Raw genomic sequence first — 27904 nt, 5'->3', positions numbered from 1 at the left:
ATCTGTATTAAACACTGGAACAACCATCTAAAGTATTAAGTACAGTTGTTTTTTAAGGGAACATACACATGAAATATAGTGGTGTAGTGAAGAAGATAAAGAAGAAAGGAGATGCAGATTATTTTTCAAAGGAAAGCAGAATAAATCAATCACACACTGTCCGTATTGGAATCACGAGCACATTGTGCTGTTTAATAACATTAAAACAGTGTATAGGTAAATTGAAGGATCAGTTTACTATGGAAGCACATTTCTGCCAATAATGGATACAAAACAATTTGTCTAAAAAAAAAAGAAATAAGTTAGCTTTGCAAAATAATGACAAACTTTGGCAAAATTACTCAATTTAAACAAGTTTCTCATTATGCTTGGATACCAAATTATTTTGCGATCCAAAAAAACATCTGTCATTTACTTTGCAATTAATTTGCCCAAAAAAGGCAGAAAATTCAATAATCATATTTCATTTTTACAGTAACTGTCCATACCGTTATATCACGACACCCCTAATAAGTTGTCATTAGTTTTAGAAAGTTGGTGATTCTAATGACTTACAGGTTTGTGTTTTGTTTTTTTCACAAACACTGGTGGAAATGGGCTTCCATAGTTTATTCATATTACAAAAATTGTTTTGTCACTTCACCCTGGTTACCATACAGAAAGTTTTGAATCTTGGATCTTCAGGATACCTTCGTCTGAAACTTTTAGGGTGAATGAAAATTTATTTTGTGCACCACCAATCACATTCAGGTATTTTAAATGTGTATTGTCGTCTTTATTATTTTTATTTTTTTAGATTTAGGCTGGTTTTCAACAGAGCTTTGACCCTTAAAGGGCTCCTTAGTTTTCAGCTTAATGACTATATTTTTCAGATAAACCAACGGAATTTGCATGGTTTATTTATGTCGAAGAGAGTTTAATTCTTCAATTAGTTCAAAAAACAATTTAAAAAATCTTGAAATGCATGTTTTTTTTACTGCACAACAACAGAGCTGAGTACCTCATATCAGCAAATAAAACCGAAAAATTCTGTCTAAGGTTAAAGTGGAAAGTGCATACATCTTTGTAATTTGCTTGAGCCGTCCTTTTAAATTTACAACTGCAGATACTTCACACTGCCACTTGTAGTACAGCTGTACTGTACTGTTAGCTTAAGGCAATTTTTAATTCAGACTTCGACATTTTCATTCAGAGTCCACCCTTTGTGTAGACACAGGACTGAACAGGAGAGGTAGAAAGAAACTAGCAGAGATAAAGTGGTGAACTGTTAAGTTAGTTGATATTTCCTGAATTACTGGTTGGAGTGAGTTTTATTGTGAACAGGGAGTGATTTTTAAAAAAAAGTTTTTTAAGGCAGCCAGGCTGTATGTCAAATATTTAACCAGAGAACTGGAAATGATCTTTAAAAAAAATATCAATTCACACATAATGTAGGAAAATGTATAAAACTTCTTAAGTTTAAGTTTATAAAACTTATTTGTCACTATGACTGAATCCAAAAGCAAGGTATTCATTATTTTTGCATTGCATTGTTGCACCATGCTGCACGTTTGAAAAGACATAATTTAAACTGCAGATTTTGGGAAGCATCCTCAGCAATTTATGATTTGATGCTCGGCTAGTTCAGAGCTGAAAATTTAGCTTTTCTGTTGTCAGATAGTTTAATGTCATTGCCCTCTGCCCAGAACATTTAAGAAGCAACATTTAGCTCAACTGGCAGTTTAAAGCTGTTTAGATTCCCTGCAAAGGCTGTGAAGACACCTTTTTTTTAATAAATTTGGCTGCATTTCCACACCTCAAATGTTCCCCTGCACGGAGTTGCGGAGTAACCGGAGACGAGACATGACTTCGTCCCAGTCCAGGTAGGCGCCCTCGAGGTGTCGCGTCATGTTTGGATTGCTGACGTACTTCTTCCGCCCATGCAGCAGACGCCAGTTATCAAAGGTCGCAATGTCGCCTGAAATACAGCAACAACAAAACATCAGCCACAAAGGTATGATGAATAATTCATTTTATCCTTGTTACAGTAAAAAACTTATTCTAGTCAAAATAATGTAGTTTCTTGGCCTTGCAAGTGAAAGGTTAAAGACATAGTTTAGACTCTTTGAAGTGTGGTTATATGGGGGATTCTATGCAGCTAAATGGATTATATTGGCCTAAAAATAGCCTACTTAAAAAAAGAATTACCAGTTTAAAGTGTAAACTTTATTTGGAACTGAAGTTGATATCAATGTTCTCTTCAAAGCCACCAGACTCCATTCACAAAAATGGTAATTTTACCTGACAACACAGAAGTTGCTACTGCTGTCTCGATAGTTTGTGTCAATAATAATACTTTTTTGTTTATGGGTGCCTTTCACATCATTCAAGGTCACCTTACACAGCAAATAACATTAGATAAACACAAACAACTACGTTGAAGGTGGAGAGAGGTAATGTCACCGATGGTTTGTGGGAGAGAGTTCCAGAGATGGGGGGCTACACAGCATTGTTAAGGCTGCACCATTTGGAAAAAATCTCCTATTGCGATATGAACAGTGACATTTAAGAGAATTATCACTTTTGCATCATTATTCTCATGTTCATAAAATTGTTTATATTAAAATGTTCTTTTTTTGAGCAGGTCCTCACTTAATGTTTTTTTTTCTTAAATCTAAAAAGGACAATTTGTTGGTCAGGACTAGTGGTCGACCGATACAGGTTTAGTTAATGCCGATACAGATAATTTTGACATCAGTCTTAACCGATCCCTGATATGTGCTGCCGATTTTTTTGGCCGGACTCTTGAAGCCGATATTGCCTTTTCTCCTCCATTTACATGATAAAAATGACAATGATAACAAATGTTACATAAGTCTCAATTTAAACAAAAAAAGAATAATTTATTAACAAAAACAAAACTAACAGTTGGATAGCAAACAATGTGTATGTTGTTCTAGGCCTCGAGGTGGTGGCGCCTCAGATGAGTCCACATATTTGATGTTTTTCTTTTTTCCGGTATCAGCAGCAGCTCACCAGCGAATGGCAGATGTTGCACCGAGCCTTGCCTGGTGTTGGCTCAGTGAAATGGGTTAATTGATCGGCAAACTCACGCACGTATCGGCCATTCCGATACATTGGCCAGCCAATATATCGGTCTATCTCTAGTCAGAACTTGCAGCACTACAATAATTAATTCAGAAAGTATTTTTGACACAAATTTCACCTTTAACAAATACGCATTCCTTTGACCTGCATATTGCACCAGGCCATGGTGCAATTTCGATAAATTGTGTAGCCCTGGATAAACAATAAACAATGGAGGGCAGCTGTGGACCAGCATGTTTGATTTTCTGCAAGGTAAAATAACTGTTTTTGTCAATGGAGTCTGGTGACTTTGAAGAGAGCATAGAAGCAGTGTTTCCCCTACATTCAGCAGCTGAATTACTTGCGCCGCTGCTGAAATTTCACATGAACATTAATATCAATGCGCCACTAATGATTTCTAACCGCACTGTGTGGGCACAACAACACACAACGTTACTTTTTCTGGTATTACTGGAAACTTTCAGAGACTTGTTCTTACTCCTTAACGAGCCGCCAGCCACCAGGGCTCATTAAGAGGAGGAAGAACGAGTCCAATCGGCACTGTCCTCCCACAGCAGTCTCTCCCAGCTGCAGTCATTGAGCTTGAGGGGACGTTAACCCCTTAGCATCCAGTCTGCAAATCACGCCTGCACGAAGTCGCCACTGGCTGAGTGTCTCTTTTGGGTCACTTTAGCCAGTCCCGAGGCCAGATTAAGGAGGAGGGTTGAAATTATGACAGAAGACAGTGCACTTGCAGTTCTTAACATATTTAGGGGTTTTTTTTACTCACTTTTTGTCTTCCCCACAACGTTATTCCTAAAAAAGACTATTATTTGGGGAAAGATTATTATGATAAGACTGCTGTCCAGGTGAGGGTTTCAGGGAGAGGCTTCATCATGCCTCTGCATGACTGCCACAAGCTTTTTGGAAAACTTTTAAACACCTTTTAGATGTGGTTGGACAACACCTACATGTGCACAGGTTTGTCTGTAGGATACTGAATGCTTTGAGCAGCCTAAAGGATTCCTGTCATCATGCCGTCTCCCTACTAATAGCACTATGATGTCCTTTATGTCTTGTACAATATCACAACTTCATCCCTGTCACCTGATGCTGCAGACTCTTTGCTGAGCAGTGATTATTTAGAGAGTGCTCCTCCACACAAGAAGTAATTTGATTTGGTGTGGGACATTAACTCTCTGTGTCATTGTGACCTTGATGATGACAAACATGTTTTATGTCACTGTACCAGTCCATGCTGAGTATAAGTACTTTTAACATTGATTAGAGGACTTTACAGATACATTTTGTAGCATTTAGATTTTTTTAAAGCGGTGTACACTGACCTGGCTCCATCCTGTATGTGACCACGTTCTCCGGTCGGCTCAAAATACTCTCAAAAGCCTTCAGCGCTCTGTAGAAGGGCTGAACCTGATGTAATGGGAGGTCCAGCACTGAATCTCTGGTGGCGTTGTTGCAGTTTATCCTGACAACTTGGCCCTCTGCATCAATGCTGCACAGAGAGGAGGAAGGACCAAGTTGAGTGGTATACTAGCATGACTCATGAGTTTAAGGGCTGAAAATATAGTTTGATTAAATGCTTAAAAAGTTGAATGGCAAACATGTTGATCATTGTCCAAAATCCAAAGATATTCAGTTTTATATCATAGATGACTAATGAAAACCTGCAAATATGAGATCTCAAACTAAAAATGTCTGCACATTTTAAAAAAATGTGGGTAATTTATCTGTAGAGCGATAAATGACTTGTTTTATCTCTATTTTGCATGTGATTATTGTATGTTTTTTACAATTGCAAATGCATTTTTTTATTTAGCTATTTGACTGTTAGATAAGATAATACATTATGGTGAGTTTTGGGCGACCTGACAGGCATTTGGATTCGTCAATAATAACAAAAATTGTCTTTTGCCATTAATTTACACACAAAGAATTCATTTCCTCATTTATTTATTGGACATTGAAGTTAAATATCATCTTATAAAATTGATCTCATGACTTTAAGTATATGGACAAGTGACCATTAGACCCAAATGTGTTTGTTAACATAAAAATTATGATACTGCAGCTACACCACTGCTCTGTCCCACATTTTTTTATAGTATATATTTGGACATAATTCTGAACAGCAGATGGCAGTCTCTCATTTCAAATCACACACATGCTCCCATACTCTACTGCATCTTTTTTTAAATGTCATTTAGGTTATTGCAAGCTCCGAATCTTTGCTTCATACAGAGATAGTAAATGTGTGTGTCCATGTGAAGGAAGAAAAAAACAGCTGATCTCCACTTACTCGATGATGCGTTTCTTGGAATGCAGCAGGAAGTCGCAGTAGTCGACCCCCTGGTCGGTGAAGTCTACGTAGAGCGAAGTGAGTGTCCTGAAGGCCTCTGGGTCTTCTTTCTTCAGCTGCTCGGCCATGTGGAAGCCATCCACTGCCTCGCTCTCCCCTCCCTCCTCAGCCTGGCTGATGCAGTGCAGGACCTGCACCTACACACATGCCGCACAAATGCTCGTTTTACAACTCTTAATGGTATAAAAGCTGAATGCTAGGAGTCCAAACAAACTTATAAAAGCAGCTCATAAGTACATAAGTGACACCATATCCGTTTAATCCTCTAAATAGGCCGTTTAAGTCAAGTTTTACTCACTCCAGGTGAGTAGTGTAGTGCAGGGTAGTCTGTATGGAGACTGAGCCGTCCTGTGGTGTAGGCTACATTGTTCGCCATGAATTTGTCCTGGACTTGCCATGTGTTCCTGAAGACAGAGATAACATTCATTAATAAACTCCACGTTAATTATTTAACTCTTGCTTTGGAAGATAAGCAGCGACAATTAGGCTGTGTGGAGAAAAAGGACGAGATGACATGAACTCTGCAGCGATCCCTGAGGGGGAAACTGGGCAGCCTGTAGATACTTCATTGAGATGCAGCAGGAGTCGAGCACTAATGAGGTAAAGTTATCTTCCATGTTCTGTTTGCATGCCTCGTTTGGATGCCCGACTCGTAAAACGGTCGAGTTTCTCTGATGGCAGGCCTTCAGCTTTAGTCTGCAGTGTCTTTACTTCCAGCAGTATGAGCTCATCCGCTGGCAGAGGCAAAGCTTTACGCTCCAAACCTCTGTTCTGACTGAGTGCACCAGGTAATTCCTCTGGCTTAAAAAAGCTGGAATGCTCTTAGGTTGTTTTCCCCGACTCTGTCCTCAAGTAATCAGCACTGCAGTAAGTCAAAGTGACGAACTCTGGTGTGATGAAAGGGGCCAACAGACGCTCTCTAAGCTTCTCCATGGCAGCAAAATGAATCAAAGCAACAGATAATTGACTAGTGGCACATTTTCCTAAACATTAATGTTGTAAAGTGAGAATCTGAGAGCTTCTTTCATCAGAAAATCTCACTGCTTTTTTCTTCTTGATTCCCTGGAAAAGGGATGTAAATAAAAGTTCTTTTGTATTTAATTTTTCACTAATAACTTTCCCCGGGCTCTGCTCCAGATAAAACATGATCAGTGGAAAATTCTGCAGTTCGGGATTTAGTGTGGAGTCAGATTATTAAACAGTGGCTTGGCGGAGGATGACAAGAGAAAAAAACTGGATGAACGTCACAAAGTCTTACCCGTAATATGTCAGCCTGAGATAGCCAATCCTCTCACCGAGTCTGGCCACTTGGCCTCGCTCTGTCGGAGCCCCCTTCAGGTACGCGATGCCAACGCGACGCAACGCCAGGAACCAGGCCAGCGCCGCCTTATCGTCGTGGAGGACTTCCTGGAAGTCGGCCGTGGGTAAGCGCAGTTTGGAATCCCAGTAATAACGCTCTGAAATGAGAAAGACGACACGGAAGAAATGTCACTTCATCTTAGTGGAGATTTACATACATATAGGAGTTTGTTTTCAGCATTTGTTTGTCTGACAAGAAATAAGCTGTGTGTCTGCAATGCACCAACGTGAAGCTTTTCTACCTCACTCTGTCTTTGTCCTGCAGCTGCTCTGTGAAACAAACAAACGTTGCACAAGACCAGGACTGCTCTTTACCACAGCAACTTTATCGGATCCTTTTTATCTTCTCTACATTATCTGTTATAAACCTGTGTTGGCATCTTGTTGAGTGAGAACCTGCATGTTCTTTTCTTAATGCACAAAATACTTTTTCGCAGATTTTTCAATTCAGATAACTCCATTGTCCATTCAATTACGTAAAATGGAAATATGTCCTTGGCTCTGGCACACAAAACATCACACACTCACAACAACACATTCAAATACAATAACATGACCCATGCAACAGTTGTGCACCCTAAAAAGCCTTAAAGTGACCAAGTAGCAGAACTAAAATTGACAGGTGGATTGTTTTCCAAGAGCATTTTTTTTTAAATCACAATGCATGAAACTCAGTAACACTTAACAATAAATAAATAAATGTAGATTAAAATAAGTGATGGTTTTGATTGCAGAATGTCTTAAAAAGCACCATAAGTGCATCAGCATTAATTACAATGATGTAATCAGTGGTGGAAGAAATATTCAGATCCCTTACTAAAGTAAAAGTACTAATATCACACTGTAAAGTTACTCCACTACAAGTAAAAGTCCTGCATGCAAAATCCATCAAATTGTACTTAAAGTATCAGAAGTATAAGTATTGTTATGCAGATTTGCCCCACTAAGATTGTTATATTCTAAATATATTTGTATTTTATGCATTTATGTAAGCAGCATTTTACTGTGATCAAGGTATGGCTAATTTAAACTACTTAATTTACTTTTATGTGGTTTAATTTATAAATATGTATAATCATTTTAAATCGATCATTTTTTTTAATGATAAATCTCAACCTGAAAAGTAACTTAAGCTGTCAGCTAAATGCAGTGGAGTAAAAAATACTAAGTATTAAGTAATATTTGCTTCTAAAATGTAGTGCAGTAGAAGTATAAAGTTACATATGTGGAAATAATCAAGTAAAGTACGTCACAATTGTACCTAAGTATCACTTGTTTACTTAGTCACATTCCACCACTGGATGTAAGTTATATGTTTGCATTAAAGCCACCTGCATTGATGTTATTCCATTGTTTGATTCAACTAGGAAAAAAAAGGTAATTTACCTCCAGATGTGCAGCAGGGATAAGCCATAGCATGCACATCGCCTTATAGTTTCCATCAGAACACACTGCTACCTTTAGGACACATTATTTTCCGAGATGGCGGAAAGAATGTCGGATAATGTGCAGCCAGCTACAGGCAAAGGAAATCAAGTCAAGTATCGGTACACTTTCCATCAAATAAAACATATCATGAATGTTTATTAAAACATTAATAACTAAATATTTAACAACATATATTAGTGTGGCAGATTCTATGTTTGCTCTGTCACCAAACTGAATCAATTAATTTTTTTTGTTCTCCTGTCTTTCATTTGAAAGGGTTTCACCTATGCCGCTGCATGCAATAGTCTGCGCATCTCAATATGAATAGCATGCTGTGAAAAAAATAAATAAATCAGCCAGTCTCCGTCAGACAGACAGAAGTGGAAAAAATCCTCCCACTGCTCTCCACCCAGCTGGCTCGACTCCTTTTTCCATGCAGCCTCTCTCCAGTGACTTCCACAGAAACAGCTGCTAAGTACATTTGCAGCAGGAGGAGGAGGAGGGTTTAGCTGAGGAGATTGTGTACCTGTCTGTTGTTTGTGTCTCTTCCTCATGTCTCTTTTCAGTACCCACCAACTTCAAAACTATTTTCCAAATGACTGCATCACAAACACATTACAAGGCTAAAGCCAGCAGGAGACGGACACACAGCAGGGCGAGCTCGCTGAATTTGATGCATAATTTATCATCCTCAAGTGTCTAAAACGTTAAGAGACAATGTGACCGTTCACTCTGATGGCCGTAAACATTTACAGTTGCAACAAACGGGCTTGCTGATGAGGAATTTCAGGTCTTCGTTTGTTTTCCTTTTTTTAAGGCAGGGAAGCACAAAGCACACCGAGATGTAACATCAAGTCAGAAACACAGTGATCATCATGACTCGCAGACCTCCCTCCAGGTTCTTGTCACAAACAATCAGCTTCTGGCTGCACAGTTCAAAGGGTCAGGAACCCCCCGCTTGTTAAAACTTGTCAAGAGGGCGGAGGGAAACAAAAAAGCACAGAATCAGAAACTGGGGCAAAGGTCAAGCCTGAGTGTTACAATTGCTCTTGTAAAACTGGACCTAGAAGTCTTGTACAGCAAGGCCGTGTTTCAGCTCTGTGGTTTTACGGTGTCGCCTGGGCTACGGCACTAGTCACAGTGTGCATATACATCAGCTGTGCAGTCCTGACTGCAGCTCAGCTCAGATCTCATTTTCAACAGGCTCGCTGCTGTTGAGTGAGTTCACACTGTGGCGGCCGGGTCGGACAAAAGATGAGATTTCAGCGTGATTATCTGAATTCTACCCACTTGTTTTTAAAGTAGGAAGGCTAATAACAAATCTTAGACTTGAAGGATCACCAGGGAATGGCTTTTTTTGTAGTCAATCACACAACACCGAGATTAAAGAACAAATAAGGCCTTTGAACTGCTGTTGATACAAATCTGGTCAAATTTTGAGCTGAGTTAGGTTATTAAAATTATTATTACATCTTCAGCCCGACAAATATAAGATTTTTGAGACCGATTCTGATGTTGATAAAAGAGTATCCACAATATTTCAGAAGGAAATACTCTTCTCTACTGAAAACTAACCAATAACTGCAGCTGTTGCATAATTGCAGATTCAAATTTTCATTTAAAACACATTTAAAGGACACTATATGTTGCATCATTGTTATTTTATTTATCTTGTTTGTTGTAAGGTTCAGTTTTATGTCTCTGGTCTGATGGGATTTCCTTTTACTAATGCTGCATTATCTTACATGTGATTTGATGTTGGGGTTTTTTTATATGCCTTAAAATGCTGCTAATAGGTTAATGCATTGACAGTAATAATTCAGGGATGTAATATATATAATAAACACAAAAAGTGGCCATTCTGCTAAGAATCTTTATTTTTTGTCATTTTACTGACATTTCTGTACTATATAAATAACTTATACCACTATAATAACCCACTGTACACTAGTGTTATCAAACACAGAGACAGCAAACCATCCACACTCCTACGGAAGATTTAGAGTCACCAATTAAACCTAAGATGCATGTCTTTGGACTGTGGGAGGAAGCGCGCTGACATGCAAACTCCACACAGAGTATATTGATACATATTGACACTAAATATTGTAATACTGCATTAATACTTATCTGCTGATGATTCATATTTATCTGCTCTCTTTTCTCCAACAGATTAATTAATGTAAAAAAGTGTGTTAATGTGTACTACAGTTGATCTGCTGTTCTTTCATGGTAGCCCATTAAAAATGAATAATTTGTTGATGTCATGCTATAGTCTTGTTAGTCATATTTATCTTGCAATAAAAAAATATGCCATCAATGTTGTTCTTTTTTCCTGTGGGTGTTAGCAGACCGAATTAGCAACTATGTGGTGAACAAAGAGCGAGTCATTTCCCTCAGGAGTTGTTGGAGACTAAAAACAGAGCTAAAGAAAGTGGATATTATTAGATTATTATTTTCAAATATTCACATTGTGTGGTAAGAAACATAACTCCAACTTAATGATAATGTTGATATAAGCCATATTATGCTCTAATATGTATCAACAGACTATAATTAATTAATTAATTAATAATATAATTAATAAATTCTAGCATTTTTAGGCATTTTAAAATTTGACATTTTTGACAAAAATCAAACTATATAGTATGCCTTTTTTCTTCTTTGGACATCGCATAATGTGCTGTTTTTCTGTAACTGCTGGATGTTTGTTAAGTTCACAAACTGTACCAGTGCTTGTTATTGCAGGTTTAAGTTCATTTGTGTAAAACCGTCACAGGACAGACTGTGCTGCCTTGAAGGGACACCTCTGACAGTCTGACAAGATAGTATATGTGCATAATCCCCTCTCCTGTTCCCCCCTCGGTCGTGGTCTGCTACAGTGGCTTTTCCAGATGAGGAAACCTGAAGCCGCGGCTCCTGTGGCTGTCAGGCAGCTCATGGCAGTTTGGCTCTCCCCTCACTGTGCTCTGTTTAAGCTCGGAGGGCTGCGTCGCCTGCTCTCCTCTGCAGCTGGGAGCGCCTTCAAAGCTCTGCTTCAATCACTGCAGTTATCCAGAGAGCTTTTGTTTTGACTTGGTTAAGTTTTATCACAGAGCTCGGATCATCTCACTTCAATGGGCCGTCTGTGGAATGCACAGTGGAGGGCTCAGAGCCAGATGGGCAGAAACAAACCTTTCTTTTTTATTAGGATTTCATGAATTGGCTACATAAATTAGATTCAAGCTGCTGGTTATACTGAAACTGTATTTTAGAGATTGTACTGAAATAAAATCGCTGCAATTTGAATTATATTCATATTTGATGTTGATGAAGTTTCAGGATCAACAGGTATGTATGCAACTATGAATGAACGACATACTATACTATGACTATAACCTGTGATGATAAGCTACATAATTTGGAGGAAATTAAGTAAAAAATATGTAATTAATATTATATATATATATAGTCAGCGGTCCAGTCCGTCTGTTTAATGGCTTTAAGGGGGGACATCACATTGTATGGTATTTTTTGGCTTATTTGCTATTTTTCAACAAACTATACTACTACATGTATCAACAGATTATAATAGAGCCATTTCTAGCATTTTTAGGCATTTTAAAATTTGACAATTTTTGACAAAAATCAACTTTTTTTGCCTTCAGTTTCTGGACATCGCATAATATGGCGTTTTTCTGTAATTTCTGGCCATAACATGCTCTAATATGTACCAACAGACTATAACTGATCCATTTTCAAGCAATTTTAGGGAATAAAAAATTTGACCTTTTTTGACCAACTATGCTATGCTATGTATGACTTTTCTTTGAGGGGATAATTTTTGGACATCCCATTATATGGTGTTTTTTTTCACTATTTTTGGACAAACTATACTACTACATGTACCAACAGACTATAACTGACCACTCTGAAGCATTTTTCAGGCATTTTCAAATTTGACCTTTCTTGACAAAAATCGACATACACCTGCACTCGTGAATATGAGCCTCCACGAAGACACTCTCATACATCGGCTATACAACGTTTCCATCAATAAGTTTTGTTATGTTTTATTGTTGGAGCCTGGATTTCTCCTGGGGGAAAATATTTGTGACTATGACTTTTGTTAATGAAAATTTGAAGACATATTATACTTTGACTTTCTAAATCAAATTTTGACAACATACTTTACTATGACTTTTTTTTTTTGTTCAATTTTGATGACATACTATACTTTGACTTTTTTATGAAATTTGGAAGATGAGAATTGGCGATTTTTTGGCGAGTCTTGCCCTCTGCCATACTGTTTTACTAACGTCTCAATACTGTCATGTTTTCATTATGACCGTTTACTCTGTAAATGTTTTCCAACGCAAAAAAGTCAGATCTTGGTGACGCTACCTGAAAATGCTCAAGACAGCACAAATATACTATTTGCACAGCCATTTGAAAACTACAGTAAAGTTACACATTACTGGATTTATTGAGGTAACTGAGTACAACACACTGAATATGTACGTTTCACAGTTGTATTGCATATGCTCTTTTCAATTCTATTTTGTTTACAGCATTGTGCAAAAGGAAAAAAACATTTCCTTATTTACAACAAACATAAAGTCCCTTTGGGTAGAGCTGTACAAAGTACAGTGTCACAGTAGAAATGGTCCACACTATGTCCTGCTTGATTCATATGTGTTTAAAGTGTTAAAGTGCATAAAGTATTTATGGGTTTATGGGATTCAGCTCTGAGGGATTGTAGAGAAGTGGCTTATCATCGGTTGCAACTAATGCTTCACACAGCCCTTCTCATCAGTGAAAGCTGAGGTTCACCTGAGAGAAACTGTTCAATTCTGGAGACATTTTCAGTAAAAAATAAGGATTTTTAAAAATGTATAAAATTTGCTTGACAGATTTTGACAAATAGTTCAACATTTTTGTATGTAATGACTCAAGCAATGAAATGAGGACTATTAGTTTTATATGGAATGACTATTCAGCATTCACAAGTATAGTTAATTTTGACTGACATGACATAAGCAATGATAATGTTATAAAACAGCAGAGAGTTGTATGAAAGCACTTGATGACTGTCCAAAAGCATTTGTAATTTGTTGGAAGGAATGATAAACTGCTACTATGATGAGCACAAAAGACTCAATGTTGTGGAGGTTGAACTAACTGTTGTGCAAATGTTAATAGTGACGGGAGAAATGCACCAAAGCGACTGAGAAAAACTGTAATACGAAACAGACCTCTTTTTGCTACCAGTGGAGTCGCCTCCTGCTGGCCGCTGGATAGAATACAGGTTCAAGGCACTTCAGCATTGGCTTCATGTTTCAGGCCCATGGAAATAAAATTTGGTCCAAACATTTGAAACATAAAAAAGAAACGGTGTTGCTTTGCAGCTGTATTCCAGTCAACAATTAGGTTGTGTGCTTGTGTTTTCAGTGTGTACATAATGTGTCGATGGAGCTGCAAGAAACTCACTCCACCCTTCACAAATACGACAAACACACCTTTATCTAGGAAACATACCTGTATGACAGAGCAGCCAACGTCTGCAATCCCAGTTTGGAGGAGACAGAGTGAGCAGTGTTTCCTCACTGGAGAGCTGCAGGCCCTCCACACACACACTAATCCAAACACAACTCTTTCTCCATCAGCAAGTTTAGCTTCCCAAAATTCTACTGAGCCTTGCAGTAGTTTGTCAAATTATGTCCCTTTTGCCAACTCATAGTCAATGCTTTCAGTATTTTTCAAAGCGCCAAGCAGGAGGTCTGGCTTGCCAGAGAAATGAAAAATCCAATCACTATAATCACCAGGCTTTTCATGCAGACTGATGTAAAGGTGTTGAAATTTCAAAAGAGATGACAAAGAGAAAGGATTTATCCCAAATATAGTTGATCCGTGAAGGAATTACAGGGATAAACTGTGAAAAATAAACTGTGTGTGGGTGAAAAATAGTGCAAATTGTTGAAAGATGGTCTAATTTCTCTCAAAAGAGACATCGGATATGTGACAGCCTTTGCTGACCACCATTAATTTGAACAAATCTGAGCTGTTAAAACAGCACACTGCAAAACATTAAAAGTAATTTTGACAAATTTTGCAAATTCCTTCAGGTTGATAACACACCACATGTACACGTGTATGTAAGCACGTGTTCGGACAGACGGTTCGGCTGAAGCTATAAATGGTGTGTGAATGACTGTCAGGCAACACTTTTTCCATGGATGGACCTCCGCTGCTCCGTTTCCAGGAGCCTTTTCTATCAACTGACGAGTGATGACATAGAAGACTAAATTCAGACCAGATGGCAGAGGGGAAACACCAGCCAGACAGGGAATTGACAAATCAGCTGCTTCTTGGCTGAGTTATCGAAATGGTCAGTCGATTAAACAGAGAAAAGTCCAAACTTAACTGGGTCTGTTTAACCCATTAAGGCCTAAAGCGCCTGGGAAAAAATGCCTGGAAAACCTATGGCCGATTTTCAAATGACCCCCTAAAACCTGAAGTTTTTCTGGAAATTCAACACCTACTAAATAATAGATTTTTCAGCCTCTGTAGCAGATAAAAATGAAATTCAAAAAGTATTTGAGAGCTTATACCCGTGGCTTTCATACGAAGTTGAGTTTATTTGTCCAAACCTTCAATACATTTTTTTAAAAAATCAACAAACTCAGCAAATGTTACATTTGTCTGAATAAAAAATCCTATGCATAATACTAATACATGCCCATTAGCAAGATGCAAACATGATATGGCCACTGGAAGAACAAGACATAGTTCTCATTAGCCTACTGTAATAAAAAAAAAATATATCATAATAATAATAAATAATAATAATACATTTTATATATTGCACTTTTCAGGGTACTCAACGACGCATAAAGTAATATAGGACATAAACAGTCATGATTTCTTATATCATCATCACAATCAATTATTATTATTATTATTAATAATATTAATATATTATTAATAATATTATTATCTCCAGATGGCCACAAATCTGTCTGTTCTTTGGTGAAAATATGTCGTCTAAAAACATATTCCTCATCCATAAATGCCGGTCGATTGGTTCCGAGGGGTCAAAGTCCGGATCAGCAATTAAATGATCGGCACTGTTTTCATCAGATCTCTTCAGATCCGTCACTTACTTTGGAACTCCTCCGCTATAGTCGTCTTCCGCCATGATTTAAAGTTCTGGAAAAGTCCGATGTTGCATTGCGACACTCCCGCATGTATTCTGATCATGATTCTGATGTATTTCATTGGCCATGGGACCGAAAATAGGTGGAAAAAAATACAAATACTACAAAATGACATATCCGCTGTACCGGCCTTAATGGTAGAGTGACGCAACAGCGCTCCCGGTTTTAATGGTAGAAATGCGGTAATGCTTTCCCGGCGTCAATGGGTTTAGAGAGGCAATCCTTCAAGAAGTTTACGATAGCTGTCCAGTCTAAATAGAATCCTTACTGCTGATACTGTAGGTATTCAAAACAGGAAATGAGAGCAATAAAAATCCACAAGGTCACAAGCTACACAACCAACTACTCCCAAAGAACTACAAACAGTAAAATAATCAAACTTTATCACCTCAGCTCCTTTATCTGTACACAGGTATTGTTTTGACCAGTTTTATGTAACAACTATACAGCCCTACAAAGGCAAAGTGCAGTTACTATAAAATAATTTCAGCAATAAAAAAGTGGGTTAAAAGTTAGTTTACAGTCCCAACAAAACAATAGTTGGATTATGTTTTCAACCATAAAACGATTATGGTTCTGACTTGCTATAGTGTAATTTTCAACCAAATCAATCTTAACCTCCATTCTTTTCAGCCCAATTTTTTTTTGCATCATTCGTTCATCATTATTATTGATACCAATAATAATTTTTAAAAAATGTGGTTCCTGCACTTTGCTTTTGTAGGACAGTGTTGTTCCTACATAAAACTGCTTACAACAAGGTCTGTCCGTCATCATTTCTACAAAGAGACATTGCTTGTTGTGCTTAAAAACACATTTGAAAACACAAACTGCAAAGTGCCATCTAGTTTCATTATTTTTAAAGGGGAAGGCACACATTTCTCCAGCACTCAGCAACTAACACCCAAACATTTTAGATCAATAAACAGCACTACAGGTTAGAGGAAAATATGCATTTCTGATTTTGGTGAACCGTCCCTTAAATATGTCAAAAACCCCAAAATAATAAACAATATAAAAATAGATTGATTTTTAAAAGTGAATAAGAATAATGCCATAACGTGCTTAAAAAAAGGTCTTTAAACAACGCTAAAAAAGTTTAAAGAACACATTTAAAGATATACTATATCATTATTTAGAGCAACCTTTTGGTCCTTTGGCAGGCCATCTCAAATTGCTGAAGGTACTCCAAAACATATGTGGACACTGAAAGAGGATATGCAAACTGCGAACTGTCTGTGTCTACACATGCAAAATGCTTGTGGTTATAAATTTCCATCCGCACATGGACATCCACAAAGATCCTCAAGAACATGAACAGATGATATTTACACATCACTGACCTTCACGGCTTATGTGGATTTGGAAATTATAAATTGAGTTTAACGTTTAAAAAAAAAAGCTAAAAGCTGCTGCACAAAACATTTTCATCCTGCACTTCAAAACAATTTAAAGGCTTCTTCAAAAGCCCTATTTTCCATACAATTTCAGAGAAATCTGTACACAAACAAGCAACAAGAGTTAGGTCTTTAAAGTTGTTGCAATGTTTGTTTTTCTCAGGCGACATTTTCAGATCAACTTTAACCAACTTATGGCCTTTTTGGTGGACAAGACAGAGGTTGTCAGAGTTTGCTAGAGATCGTCTGTGTGCATTGGTATCAAAATGTAGAGCCAAGTACCACAAATAGTGCCCCAGTCTACTATAAAATAATTTTCCACCTTATATTTAGGGCATGCATGGACTTCTTCAGATTTTTGACAGCTTTGCAGAGATTTTCATAACACTAAGATTGATTAAGGCCAGATAGTTGAGCTAAACACATGGTGAAGTGCTGGGGATTTCTTGACAGACTGACTACAGCTTAAGTTTAGTATTATTTCACATTTTTGGCTGTGAGTAGTAACTTGGGATACTTTTTTGGCAGGTCAGAGGAAGATATAACAGGGACAGCTGTTCCAGTGAAAGAAATCTCATCGCACCTTCAGTGTCATCATTGTTTTCTGTCAATTTCACTTTTTCCAACAATATATTTCTCAAAATCTGTCCAGCATGCTCTTCTTATACTGAGATCTGCAGAGCAGGAAGTTGAGGAAGGGAGGCTGGCCAACGATGGCCCGGCGGTGGTACTTACTTCCATTTGTAAAACTTAATGCAGTTACTCTGAGTGATCACAGCAAATTACTCAACTTGTCACAGAAATAACATGCCATTATGCCTTGTTGAGGGTTAGCAATTCAAACAGTTTACTGAATACAAGAAATGTTGTAAAGGGAAGAAGACAGATTCCTTTTGGTGGTTAAAGTGTGTACGAAAACGCTGTGAGCCATGTGTTTGGGCATATTTTTACCCTCTTTTTTTCCCATCTATTTAACCTGTTTCACATCCCTCCATTAAATACCAGCGACATGAAATTAGTCATGATTCCCACCCCGACAAAATAAACATGACAGGCGCAAAATGGGAGGCCTGAGACGATGACATGGTTCAAATATTAAAAGCATCTGGCAGGCTTTTGAGTAAATCACTGACAGATTTATCGGTGAAAGGAAGAGCGACTGCAGATAAGGCTGTGAGTGACAAGAGCTCTTGGTGTTCCCGAGAGCAATTCAGCATCTCGAAGTGATGTAAAAGGTTCAAAGTGCACATGCCAGCAGAAAAACAAGCATGTGTGAATTCCAAAGGTCCTGAACACATCTATGAATGACATGTATTACTTGCGTTGATGATTACAGAGAGTGTTTGATAAAAACAAATAAGTCTGACAGCATGCTTGTCGCAGAGTAGTAGGCCAATTAAATATTTGACTAAAAAGGACAACTACTGAGTGATCCATAAAGAATTTTGTCCAAGGAAATGGAAATAAATGAGAGTAATGCTTGCTGCAAAAACAAACACATTTTTAGCATTGAACACATTTTAATTCTGACCTGATGATGGCAATAAATGAAAAGTAAGGGATTTGGCCAATTTTCCCCAACACCATGGCTGTCTGCATCGGATTGCATGATAATCTATCCAATAGTTGTCATGACATTTCACTCATTGAAATACAAAATGCCAACCTGCTGGTGCGGTTGAAAAGTCAGGGGATGATCAAAGTCATTAGGGAATCATGCTGTGGCGACCATGAATGTCTGCACACAATCTGTGCCGGTCCCTGTTGCAGATGTTGGGATATTTCACTGGATATACAACAAGAGAGGGACTCACTTAAGTTATTACAATCCATCCCGAGGGGAATATAAATGTTTAAATCAAATTTCATGGCAATCCATCCAGTAGAAGTTGGACATTTCCAACCGACAGACGCTGCCCGCCCTGAAGCCACGCCACTATATTGGCAAAAATAAACAATGCACTGTACTGGGGTGGTCTTTTGTAGTTTATGCCTTCATAAAAATAAGTGTCAATCAAGGTTCTCCATTGAAGGCAGGCCCAAAGATGATGCAGCCAGACAGCTTCTAACAATCTGGGGCCTCATTTATAAAACTCTGTGTAGAATTCACACTGTTTCAGTACGTATAAATGAGGAAATGTATATATGTGGATTTATGTGCCGGTAATCATTGTATATGGCTGCCAATTTTCTATCATAAATAACAAATAAACTTGAAATTGTCCACATCCATAAGTGGTCAATGCAAAGCACCTCATAAAGTGAACTGCCTGATCAACGATTCTTTACGGTAAATCATGGCAACATATTATATTAAATTATACAGTTTGTTAACAGTATTCAGACTGATTGCTTCCCACTTAGCTGTATTCCCCACCCTGGGATGTACTTTCAAAATATAAGTTTGATAAGTTTTGTTATGACTTCTACAACCATAGGTACTGTATATTTGCCTATTAGACATTTAGTTAGAAAAGGTCTGTGAGAACTTCTCAGTTTCCGACACCAGTCAGTTTGAGGTTAAATTCCTGGTTACACATACCGACAGGCTCAGGGATTTGTTCGCTCCCAAGGAAGGAAATACTGACAACGGTGAGCTTGTGTTTGGTAAGAACATGCAGATCTTTTTTTGACCCTCTCTCAAAATCGGTTTTCCATATGGCAGAAGGCAGAAGGGGGTCTGAATGAGACTTGCATTTATGCAGATGTCAGCCTTTCAGAAGGTCCAGGACTTTACACTGTTTCACATGCAGACACACTGCTCCTTTGGTTCAGTTTTGTGCAAGGACAAGAAACTTGAGATGCTGACAAATCACATGTGCATCCAAAACGCTGCAGTAGACATTTGAAAATGGATGGAAAACTCACTTATCAACTGGATCCTTATGTTGAAAAACTAGTCTAAAATGTATGAGGCACAATTTCAACATGTTCTTGTTGATTTATATATTTGCCCTTGAATAGTAGATCCATGTCTTACTCCAATAATTGCTGCTGCTTAACTACATAGTGCGGTTTAAGTTGCACGACTCCATAGAAACGGTAAAAGCAGAAGAAAAAAAACATTACTTCAGACATAAAAGCTGGAGGTATAGTACAGACTGAATAATATCCCCAGAGCTCCAATTTTCATATTGACCTCACAGTGTCCCATTTGCGCTTAACTTTCACTGTTGAGAACACTTTAACAGGCATACTTGGACCAGTAAAATCTGGGTGCACTGCAGGAAAAAGGAAACAGAGACTCAAACTGTGGACTACGCTTCAGTGAGTTAATGTCATGGCGAGGTAAGGAGCGAGAGAGTATGGGGCCAAAATCCTCAGAGGTGAACCCTGTTCATCATTTATCTTTTGAGAGTGTAGACCTTTCCGGTATTTTCGGTGCATGGAATTTCAGGCTGGCACTCAGGAGGAAATAATTAAATCCAGAGTGTGTGCATGCACGTCATCTTGTATTGTGTTTTGATGTGTGAGCTTAGCAGTGTCTTCCAGAAGTGCTGCTGGCGCTGAGCGGAGAGAAAAAAAAAGCCTACTCTACATAATGACTATCTGTCTGTAAATTGTTATAAGGGGGGATCTGTTTACACTTCAACATCAATGAGGGGAGTTCTGCAACACACACACTCATAACCTTAATCAGTCTGGAACAGAGCAGGAGCCGCTCAGCCCTGTGGGTCCTTCAGGACCACGTGTGTGTACACAAACCGACTACAGTCCATCCCCCGCTCCACTGAAATGCTGCTACCTTGTTTCACAGCTGAACTTTCTCCTCTGCTGTCTGGCAGACTGTAAAACGTATTGGGCCATTGTAAATGTACTGTAAAATGAGTTCTCTTTCCAGTCTTTAGAGAACACCCCTTTCCTGAACAACCCTGTTATGTTACTGAGAGAAAAAATGAGTGGAAAGAAGTGTTTAAAATCAGAGGGATCTTCTTATTTTTTCCTGGAAAAAGTTAGAAGAGAAAGTCCACTCATTTTCATTCCAACAACAGTTAGAGACACATCAGGGAGCTGCAGTTTAATTACATAATGGATGTTAACGAGCATTTCATTTTCAACCACTCAATTCCTGCCAAACGTATACCTATTACATCTAAATTCAAAATGCATTTCTCTCTTAAGTGGACACTTTTGACAAAGAAGCATTTAAGACACATAATTTGGACATCTGTAATGTACAAGTGAGCCTTACTGTTGTCATTGATTGATGTATTTTAAATACACTATTTGTAAAATGAAACCAGAACAAAATCTCAACAAAATTGTAATTTTACACTTAAGTTAAAGTGAAGTTAATTTCAGCTGAGTACCCAGTGCATTCTCTTTTCTAACCCAACAGTAAGGACTAAAGAATTAAACATTAAAAAATAAATAAATAAAAGTGAAATAATATAATACTGTAATTGCTGCGTTTACTGCTAAAGAAACACAATTCACAACAAACTTTCAAACAGTGGAGAGAAAATATAAAAAAAATAGATTTGCTTGAATTTTTAAAATAAAACAGAGTAAATGTTTTAACATATTGTTAAACATCCCTTTGTGTTTACAGTGGTGAAGAGGAGAGGAAGCTGTTATCAGTGTTGTATAAATGTGCTGCCGTCTGGCTTGGACAGCTTCTGCAGACAGTGAACTAAGTTAGGACCTTGGTGGGCAAAGTACCCACTGTGTCAGCCTACATAAGAGAGAGAACGTCTAAATTTCCCTAACAATGGCCACGGCAACTTCTTTTGTCTATTAATTTAACTATAGACGGTATAAGATTGACGGCCTATCAGATAGAACATGAGGCAAACTAAAACTTAAAGTACACATGAAATAGATTTTTCCCAAAGATGGTTTCTGTCGTTTAAGGTTGAACCTATCATACTGATGTATGTTCAGGCATTTTTAGAATAACTTAAGTTATTTGAGGGTTCAAAACGGGGCAGTAGTGTCATGACTGAGCTCGCAATGTGCTCTGATTGGGTCAGACAGGTGTTTAGGGGCGAACATGGTACTACGGCTCTATTCTTTGTCACTACTGCGCAGAATCTGGCTCTAAATGATGTCACCAATGCAAGATAGCAGCAGCCGTGGCTTCACATTTGTACAGTGTGAAGAAGTGGAAGCATGCTGTCTAATCTTTATATTGTCTATGGATTTATCACAGATTTTGGAGGAATTTTGGACTGAGATAAAATGATATAGTGGGGATTTTTATGGTAATGGTATTGATGTTCATAATAGCATGTGGTCACACTGGGGCACTGGGAAAAGTGCCATCAGTGACAAGCTTCACAGCGCCTGCTTGTTTGCTATTCATGTATAAGAAGGTAACACTCGCTGCTTGCCACGCAGACAAATTGCTGTCTTCAGTCAGTGCTTTGAAACTGCAGTAAGTCATGACAGTGTTTGTTCATCCTGTTAATTCTAAGACAGGTGCTTTGTGATTTATGGCCTCCTATAAAAAAAAATCTCTTTGATCAACAACAGGGTAATCAATTAGAAAGTAATCATTACTTTCAGACAAGTGCACTCCAATTGGTACTGGCCTTTGTTTACAGCAGCTTGAATGAATTATATGCGTTTTTATATTAGTTCTACACCACTGAGTTCATGTGTGCATAGACATGAAAAGTAAATGCATTTTGGAGGAGATGAGCACACTGTAGTTTTCAAATTAAAGTGAACTTTCTAGATAAATAAGCCCCTGATAAACATGCACTGGTTATTAGATACATCTAGCTAAACTTTGTTGTTTGTTTGTTTGTTTGTTTTCTTTGCGGGAGTAATAGAAAATCTCAGATCTAATTTGTTTGTTTGACTGATAAGAAAATAAATAAATAGTGGCTATATATAGAGAGAAAAATTCTTATTTGAAGTGTTGAGTATCAGGGGATAGGCCTAGATAAGTATTTTTTACTTCAGCCTACTCCCTTTTTTTTCCGGACCAAAATGATATAAGGAAATGCGTATTGAATATTTAGTTAACTGGTTCTTATTACTTAGACGGGGCAGATGCATGTATATGTATAGGGCTTTATATATACTGTTAGTGTGTAAATGTTTATATGTTTATTTACATCTGTTTAATGGTGCCTATGTGAGTATGTGTATGTATAGGTATATGCATCTAGCCTACACTGTTTTTTTTTCGGTTCGAAAAGAAGAATTAATAAAATGAAAAAAAAAAAGAAAAAAAAAAACTAAACAACAGCATGTTGCAATTTATAGAGACTTGTTGTTATTTGGGTCACACCACTGATATTAATAAAGTGGAAAATAATAGGAACATATATCAGACGCTAACACAAGATTACATCATCCAAAAGGACCATGCAGTCAAATCAAAACCACTCTAAAAAACATCATACAGAACTGTTATGCTGTAGGTGTACCTAATAAATTGGCAACTGCATGTATTTCTGTCAGACAAATACCTGTAGAGCACTTACAGTAGCTGCAACTAAAAGAGCAGGAGAGATATGGAATATTTTTTGAACATTTAAACAAAATATATAAAAGCTAGACTCACCGGTAAGGAAAAGCTCTTCTTTCAATGCTTGTCTGGCAGCAGGAGAGAAGCAGCGTCTCTTTAGCCAGTCTGCGTCAAACACACTGGTGTGCTGGTCGGGCCACACAATGGACACCTGGAGAGAGAAAAAATGTATTGCTCCGAATAAGCCATGATGTTTTGGCTCTTTTTCATGTTTCTACTTCATAGTATATTGTTTTTATAAGACATCAACTAATAGTGCATTGTCTGTTTTTCAAGTAAACAGTGATACACGTTTTATTGACTGGTCTGTCCCCTTAAGGTAAAGCTTTAAGTGTGCACTTTATGTTCATAAAAGAAATCCATTTTTTCTTTTAAATGAGGATTCCCTACTTTACCATCTGTTTTAATACATGTGGGGGATTTTGGCCAGTGCCACCAACTAATCTTTACTACAGCCACAGGCTAAACCATTAAACCATTGCTAAGTCACTTAAATACATTTATCATAATAGATTATTCAATCCAGTTATCCAGCAGACTTCAGGGAATTTAAATGGATTTAATATTTATCATCAACAGCAAATGGCACACTGTGGCTTGGCAGCACTGTCAGGTCAAAGCCATCTGTTTATAGCCGTGTCCCACTTCAGGGGCCCTCTGAAGGATGCAGCACACAAAAGGTGGTTCCTTTGGAGGACTTAAAGGTCAGAAGGAATATGTGCTTCAGCCAGAATAAGATCATCTTACCTCAAAGAGCATCACAATTTATCACCAGGCATTTGCCGTCAAACAGTCAGCAAAAGTGTAATTCATGTTCATAGTGAAATAAGCAAGTCAGCTAAATTAGTAAAATTTCAATTTATCAAGTATTTCTATATTAGCTGTGTCTGCATCATTTTCTGTAACTTGTGTAGCACAGAAGCATGGAAGAATTTGCAAGCTAGCAAAGTAGCCAGCCATCCACTAGTTACATTTAAAGTGGGTTGCCTGGTCTTTCTCTTTCAGGTTGCAAATCCAGCTGTTCTAATTAGAAGCCTTGGAAACTTCTGTTGTGTTGACTGGATATGATTTATTTTGTAGACTTTGCATAATTTCTGTATTTGCAGCTTGTTTGCTGTTGATGCATTTGTTTTATTTATTTGGTTTCTGCAGCTTGTTTTTTCTTTTGCAGCACACGACCATTGTTGTGTTTGTTTTGGATTTTCATATTTGTTTTGGATTTGGCAACGTTTCTGAAGCTGCAGCACATTTCTCCTAGTGGAAATGTTTTCTGGCCGATGTAGTGCTTTTGCCTTTATCGACCATCATATGTGAACCCCGGAAAACACAAGTCAGGTAATGGCAGCAGCCTACCTTGTTGTCTTTGTTGACCTCCACAGCATCGATTCCTGTGTGGATATCAAGATCAACCGTCAACAGTTTCCGGGCCTGAGCAGACTGCAGGGTACACAGTGGACACTGGCAGTTGTCTCTCAGCCATGTGAATGGGTACAGACTGCTGCCTCCATCCTCCCACTCCACCTCCACCATCCTCTCCTCATTCAGAGCCCGGACATGCCTCACTGAGTGGTGAGCAAGAGGGAGGGAGGCAGACCCAAGTGTCTGGTGCCCACGAAGCTGCACTAAGGCCAGACAAGAGGGTAGTGGACCTGCAGCCCATCCTGGTCTACCAATAGCCCTCAGAGCCTGGCAGGCCATGGCAGAGGTGCTCCTCTGCAGGGCAGGCAGGGCGAGACGTGCAAATGTACTCATCCACATTTCTGAATGGTTCCCTCTAGACAATTATATCTCCAGATAAGAAGGACCAGCAACTCTCTGTAGTTAATAAGAAAGGGGAAAAAAATAAAAATAGGTGTGTTAAAGACATTTTTAAAACCAGTCACAGACACTCTCCTCAATTCAGAGTGATCTATGCCCTATTTAACACTATTGGACACAGACTGGAACTTAATTTACGAGTAGCTCTAATAGTTTAGGTTTACCAGACAATAATCACTAGCCTCCAAGGTCGATCTGCTGCATGTGTCTCTTTCCATCTGTGTTCTGATAGAAAGGCGCTTTTTGCTAATGGTTAATGCATGTTCAATGACTAATCCAAAGTATGCATAGGTTTAAAAGCCATATATGGTAATACTTTGACAAAGTTGACCCCTAACAATAAAATAATGTTAAAACATATATAAAACAGCTGAGGGAAGGTCTGGCAGAAATGGCTTTGACACTGTACTGTGATATAGAGTTGATTGTTAATGTCACTTCTCCTCACGAGTCATTTTATAACAGTAACTCTCAACCTAAAACATCTCCTTTGTCATTTGTGTGTGAAGTCCAGTATCAGCAATTCCTAAAACAAGGTGAATTATAAACCAAATTTATCAGGATAACAATCATAAAGAGTCTCCTTCTAAAGCTAAAATCACAATTGTCAGCAAAGTCTGAATATAATAATTTAATTAAGGATATCACAAGCCAATGTGAGAATGGTAAAAGAATGGACTGATTTATTAAAACACATGCACGCAAACATGTTTTTTTTGTTTTGTCTTGATGACAATATACAGAAAATGTATATTTACAACCCTTAGCATTGCAATAGTTGGTTTGTTGCTGTCAGTAAATCCAGGACATGCCTATCTTGCTCTGTGTCCACCCACCCAAGTTCCCTCAGGTGCTTAACTTTACATGTTTGCATTATATCAGTGCAAACATAGCAGTCTCACTTTACTTAACACTCTGAAACTGCTTAATCAGAAATAAACAATTGCAGCTATTAAATCAGTGACCTAAAGTGGGTGGATTTGAGTTTGGTTAGCACACACAACATAACAACATGCATTAAAAACAAACAGACATAAAAGAGTGTGAGGACCATATAGTTCACTAACATGTTTAGCGAGCAGTTAGTTTAGTAGCTCTAATAGTTTGGGTTTACTAGTCAATAACTGCTATCCCCCAAGGCCGATCTGCTGTTATCACAATGACGGTTAGGGCAGTTGATTGTTAATGTCACTTCTCCTCACGAGTCATTTTATATAAGCAACTCCCAACTTAAAACATCTGGAGTCTCCTTTTTAATTTGTGTGTGAAGTCCAGTATCAGCAGCATGTCATTAACATGACATGGGATGTGTCATGAACATTAATGACACTTTGAAGTAACATTATTGCTCATGATATTTGTCATGTCATGTTTCTGACAGGCTTGTGTGACTCTTATGTAGACACCTTCAAAATAAAGTGTTACCATATCTTGCTTAAGTCACAAAGGCATGTTCAAAAAATTGCCTAAGTCATTTATTTCTCTTAAGTGACATAATTTACACACAGTGTTATTACTATGCCAATAGCCATCCTTTGTTACATCCTTTTTGAGTGAAATTATCAATAAATGTTATATGTTACACTTTTGGTGAATTTTTTTGTGTTTCCTGCAAAACTTGAAAAAATGAGTTAGGCGATTATTTTAGCAGGATGACGATATTTACAACCCTTAGCATTTCAGCAATAGTTGATTTGTTGCTGTCAGTAAATCCAGTACATGCCTATCTTTCTCTGTGTCCACCCACCCTCCCTGTAAAGTTAAGGTGCTTAACTTTACATGTTTGCATATATCAGTGCAAACATAGCAGCCTCACTTAACTTCTCTCTCTGAAACTGCTTAATCAGAAATAAACAGATGCAGCTGTTGAATCTGTGAGCACAGTGGGTGGATTTGAGTTTGGTTAGCACACACAACATAACAACATGCATCAAAAACAAACAGAAAAAACAGTGTGAGGACCATATAGTTCATTAACATGTTTAACAAGCCGTTAGTTTACTGTTATATTGTGTCGAAAGAAGCTAGCCTTGTTGTTAGCTGGTTAGCCAGTTAAATATGGTCACATTCTACTTTCAGTTTTGAAGCTAACAGGGAAGCTAACCCTCTTTCACAGCTGTGCCCATTGCCGGTTTGCTTTAAAGTTGATAAAATAAAGTGCTATCAAATAACAGTAAAATATTTCCCAGAAACAGGGGTTACCTGTAATATTATGACGAGGTTCCTCTTCAATGCACGAGCGGCGCCTCCGTCAACACAAACACCGGCTGCCTGTGTGTGTGTGTGTGTGTGTGTCTGTGTCAGTGTGTGTGTGAGGGAGAAAGTGGGTGAAAGGTTGACCGGGAGGCTGAACGGGATGACATAATCACTGCAAGTGCATGAACGTTGCTCTAGTTTTCAGTCCCAGCGGATTTAACGCAGCCGTGAGCCAACACGGATGTGTTTTAATAAACAATAGTGGTCAAGTGCCAAAACAGTACCCCAAAAATTGGCAAATAAAGGCAAAGAGCATTTCTCCTTTGTTAATTGCTGTGTTCAAACAATTTAGGAGGCTGCTCAACTACTAAATGTTTATGAGGGGACAGATTTATTGTTTTATGGGATCTGGGGGCCCTTTAACACAGATTCACCATCTTTTTGCAGCCAAGAACAAGTTACAAAATAGAAAACGTAGGCTTTGTATCTATTTTGTTACACTTCTTATTTGAAGAGTGCATACACAGGCACAATAAAACAGGGATACTGATCATTTAAAATATTCACAATATTTTTTTAAATAAAC

The 27904-nt window shown here is 38.0% G+C and overlaps 1 protein-coding gene across 1 annotated transcript; it reads right to left on the bottom strand.

The window, feature by feature from the left end:
• Positions 1-87: 87 nt before the first annotated feature.
• On the bottom strand, positions 88-27417 carry bbox1 (butyrobetaine (gamma), 2-oxoglutarate dioxygenase (gamma-butyrobetaine hydroxylase) 1). Its single transcript, XM_059358324.1, has 8 exons — positions 27325-27417; positions 24658-25119; positions 23341-23455; positions 6702-6900; positions 5742-5847; positions 5384-5580; positions 4413-4579; positions 88-1957 (listed from the first exon to the last, which is right to left on the bottom strand). Exons 2-8 carry the CDS (start codon positions 25060-25062, stop codon positions 1797-1799), a joined length of 1350 nt encoding a protein of 449 aa, XP_059214307.1. The 5' UTR covers positions 25063-25119; positions 27325-27417; the 3' UTR covers positions 88-1796.
• Between the last annotated feature and the right edge of the window lie 487 nt (positions 27418-27904).

The sequence above is a fragment of the Centropristis striata genome, chromosome 2, assembly GCF_030273125.1.
Source record: "Centropristis striata isolate RG_2023a ecotype Rhode Island chromosome 2, C.striata_1.0, whole genome shotgun sequence".
NCBI classification, from domain to species: Eukaryota; Metazoa; Chordata; class Actinopteri; order Perciformes; family Serranidae; genus Centropristis; species Centropristis striata.
Note: the sequence above shows the minus strand (reverse complement) of the source record. Positions and strands in the feature narration are given on the sequence as shown.

Excerpts from the sequence above, each read along its gene's own strand:
- bbox1 (XM_059358324.1), bottom strand. The coding sequence starts at position 25,062 with ATGTGGATGAGTACATTTGCACGTCTCGCCCTGCCTGCCCTGCAGAGG. Across the intron at positions 23,456-24,657 it reads AGGTCAACAAAGACAACAAG|GTGTCCATTGTGTGGCCCGA; the intron begins GTAGGCTGCTGC and ends TTCTCTCTCCAG. Across the intron at positions 6,901-23,340 it reads AGAAGAGCTTTTCCTTACCG|AGCGTTATTACTGGGATTCC; the intron begins GTGAGTCTAGCT and ends TTCTCATTTCAG.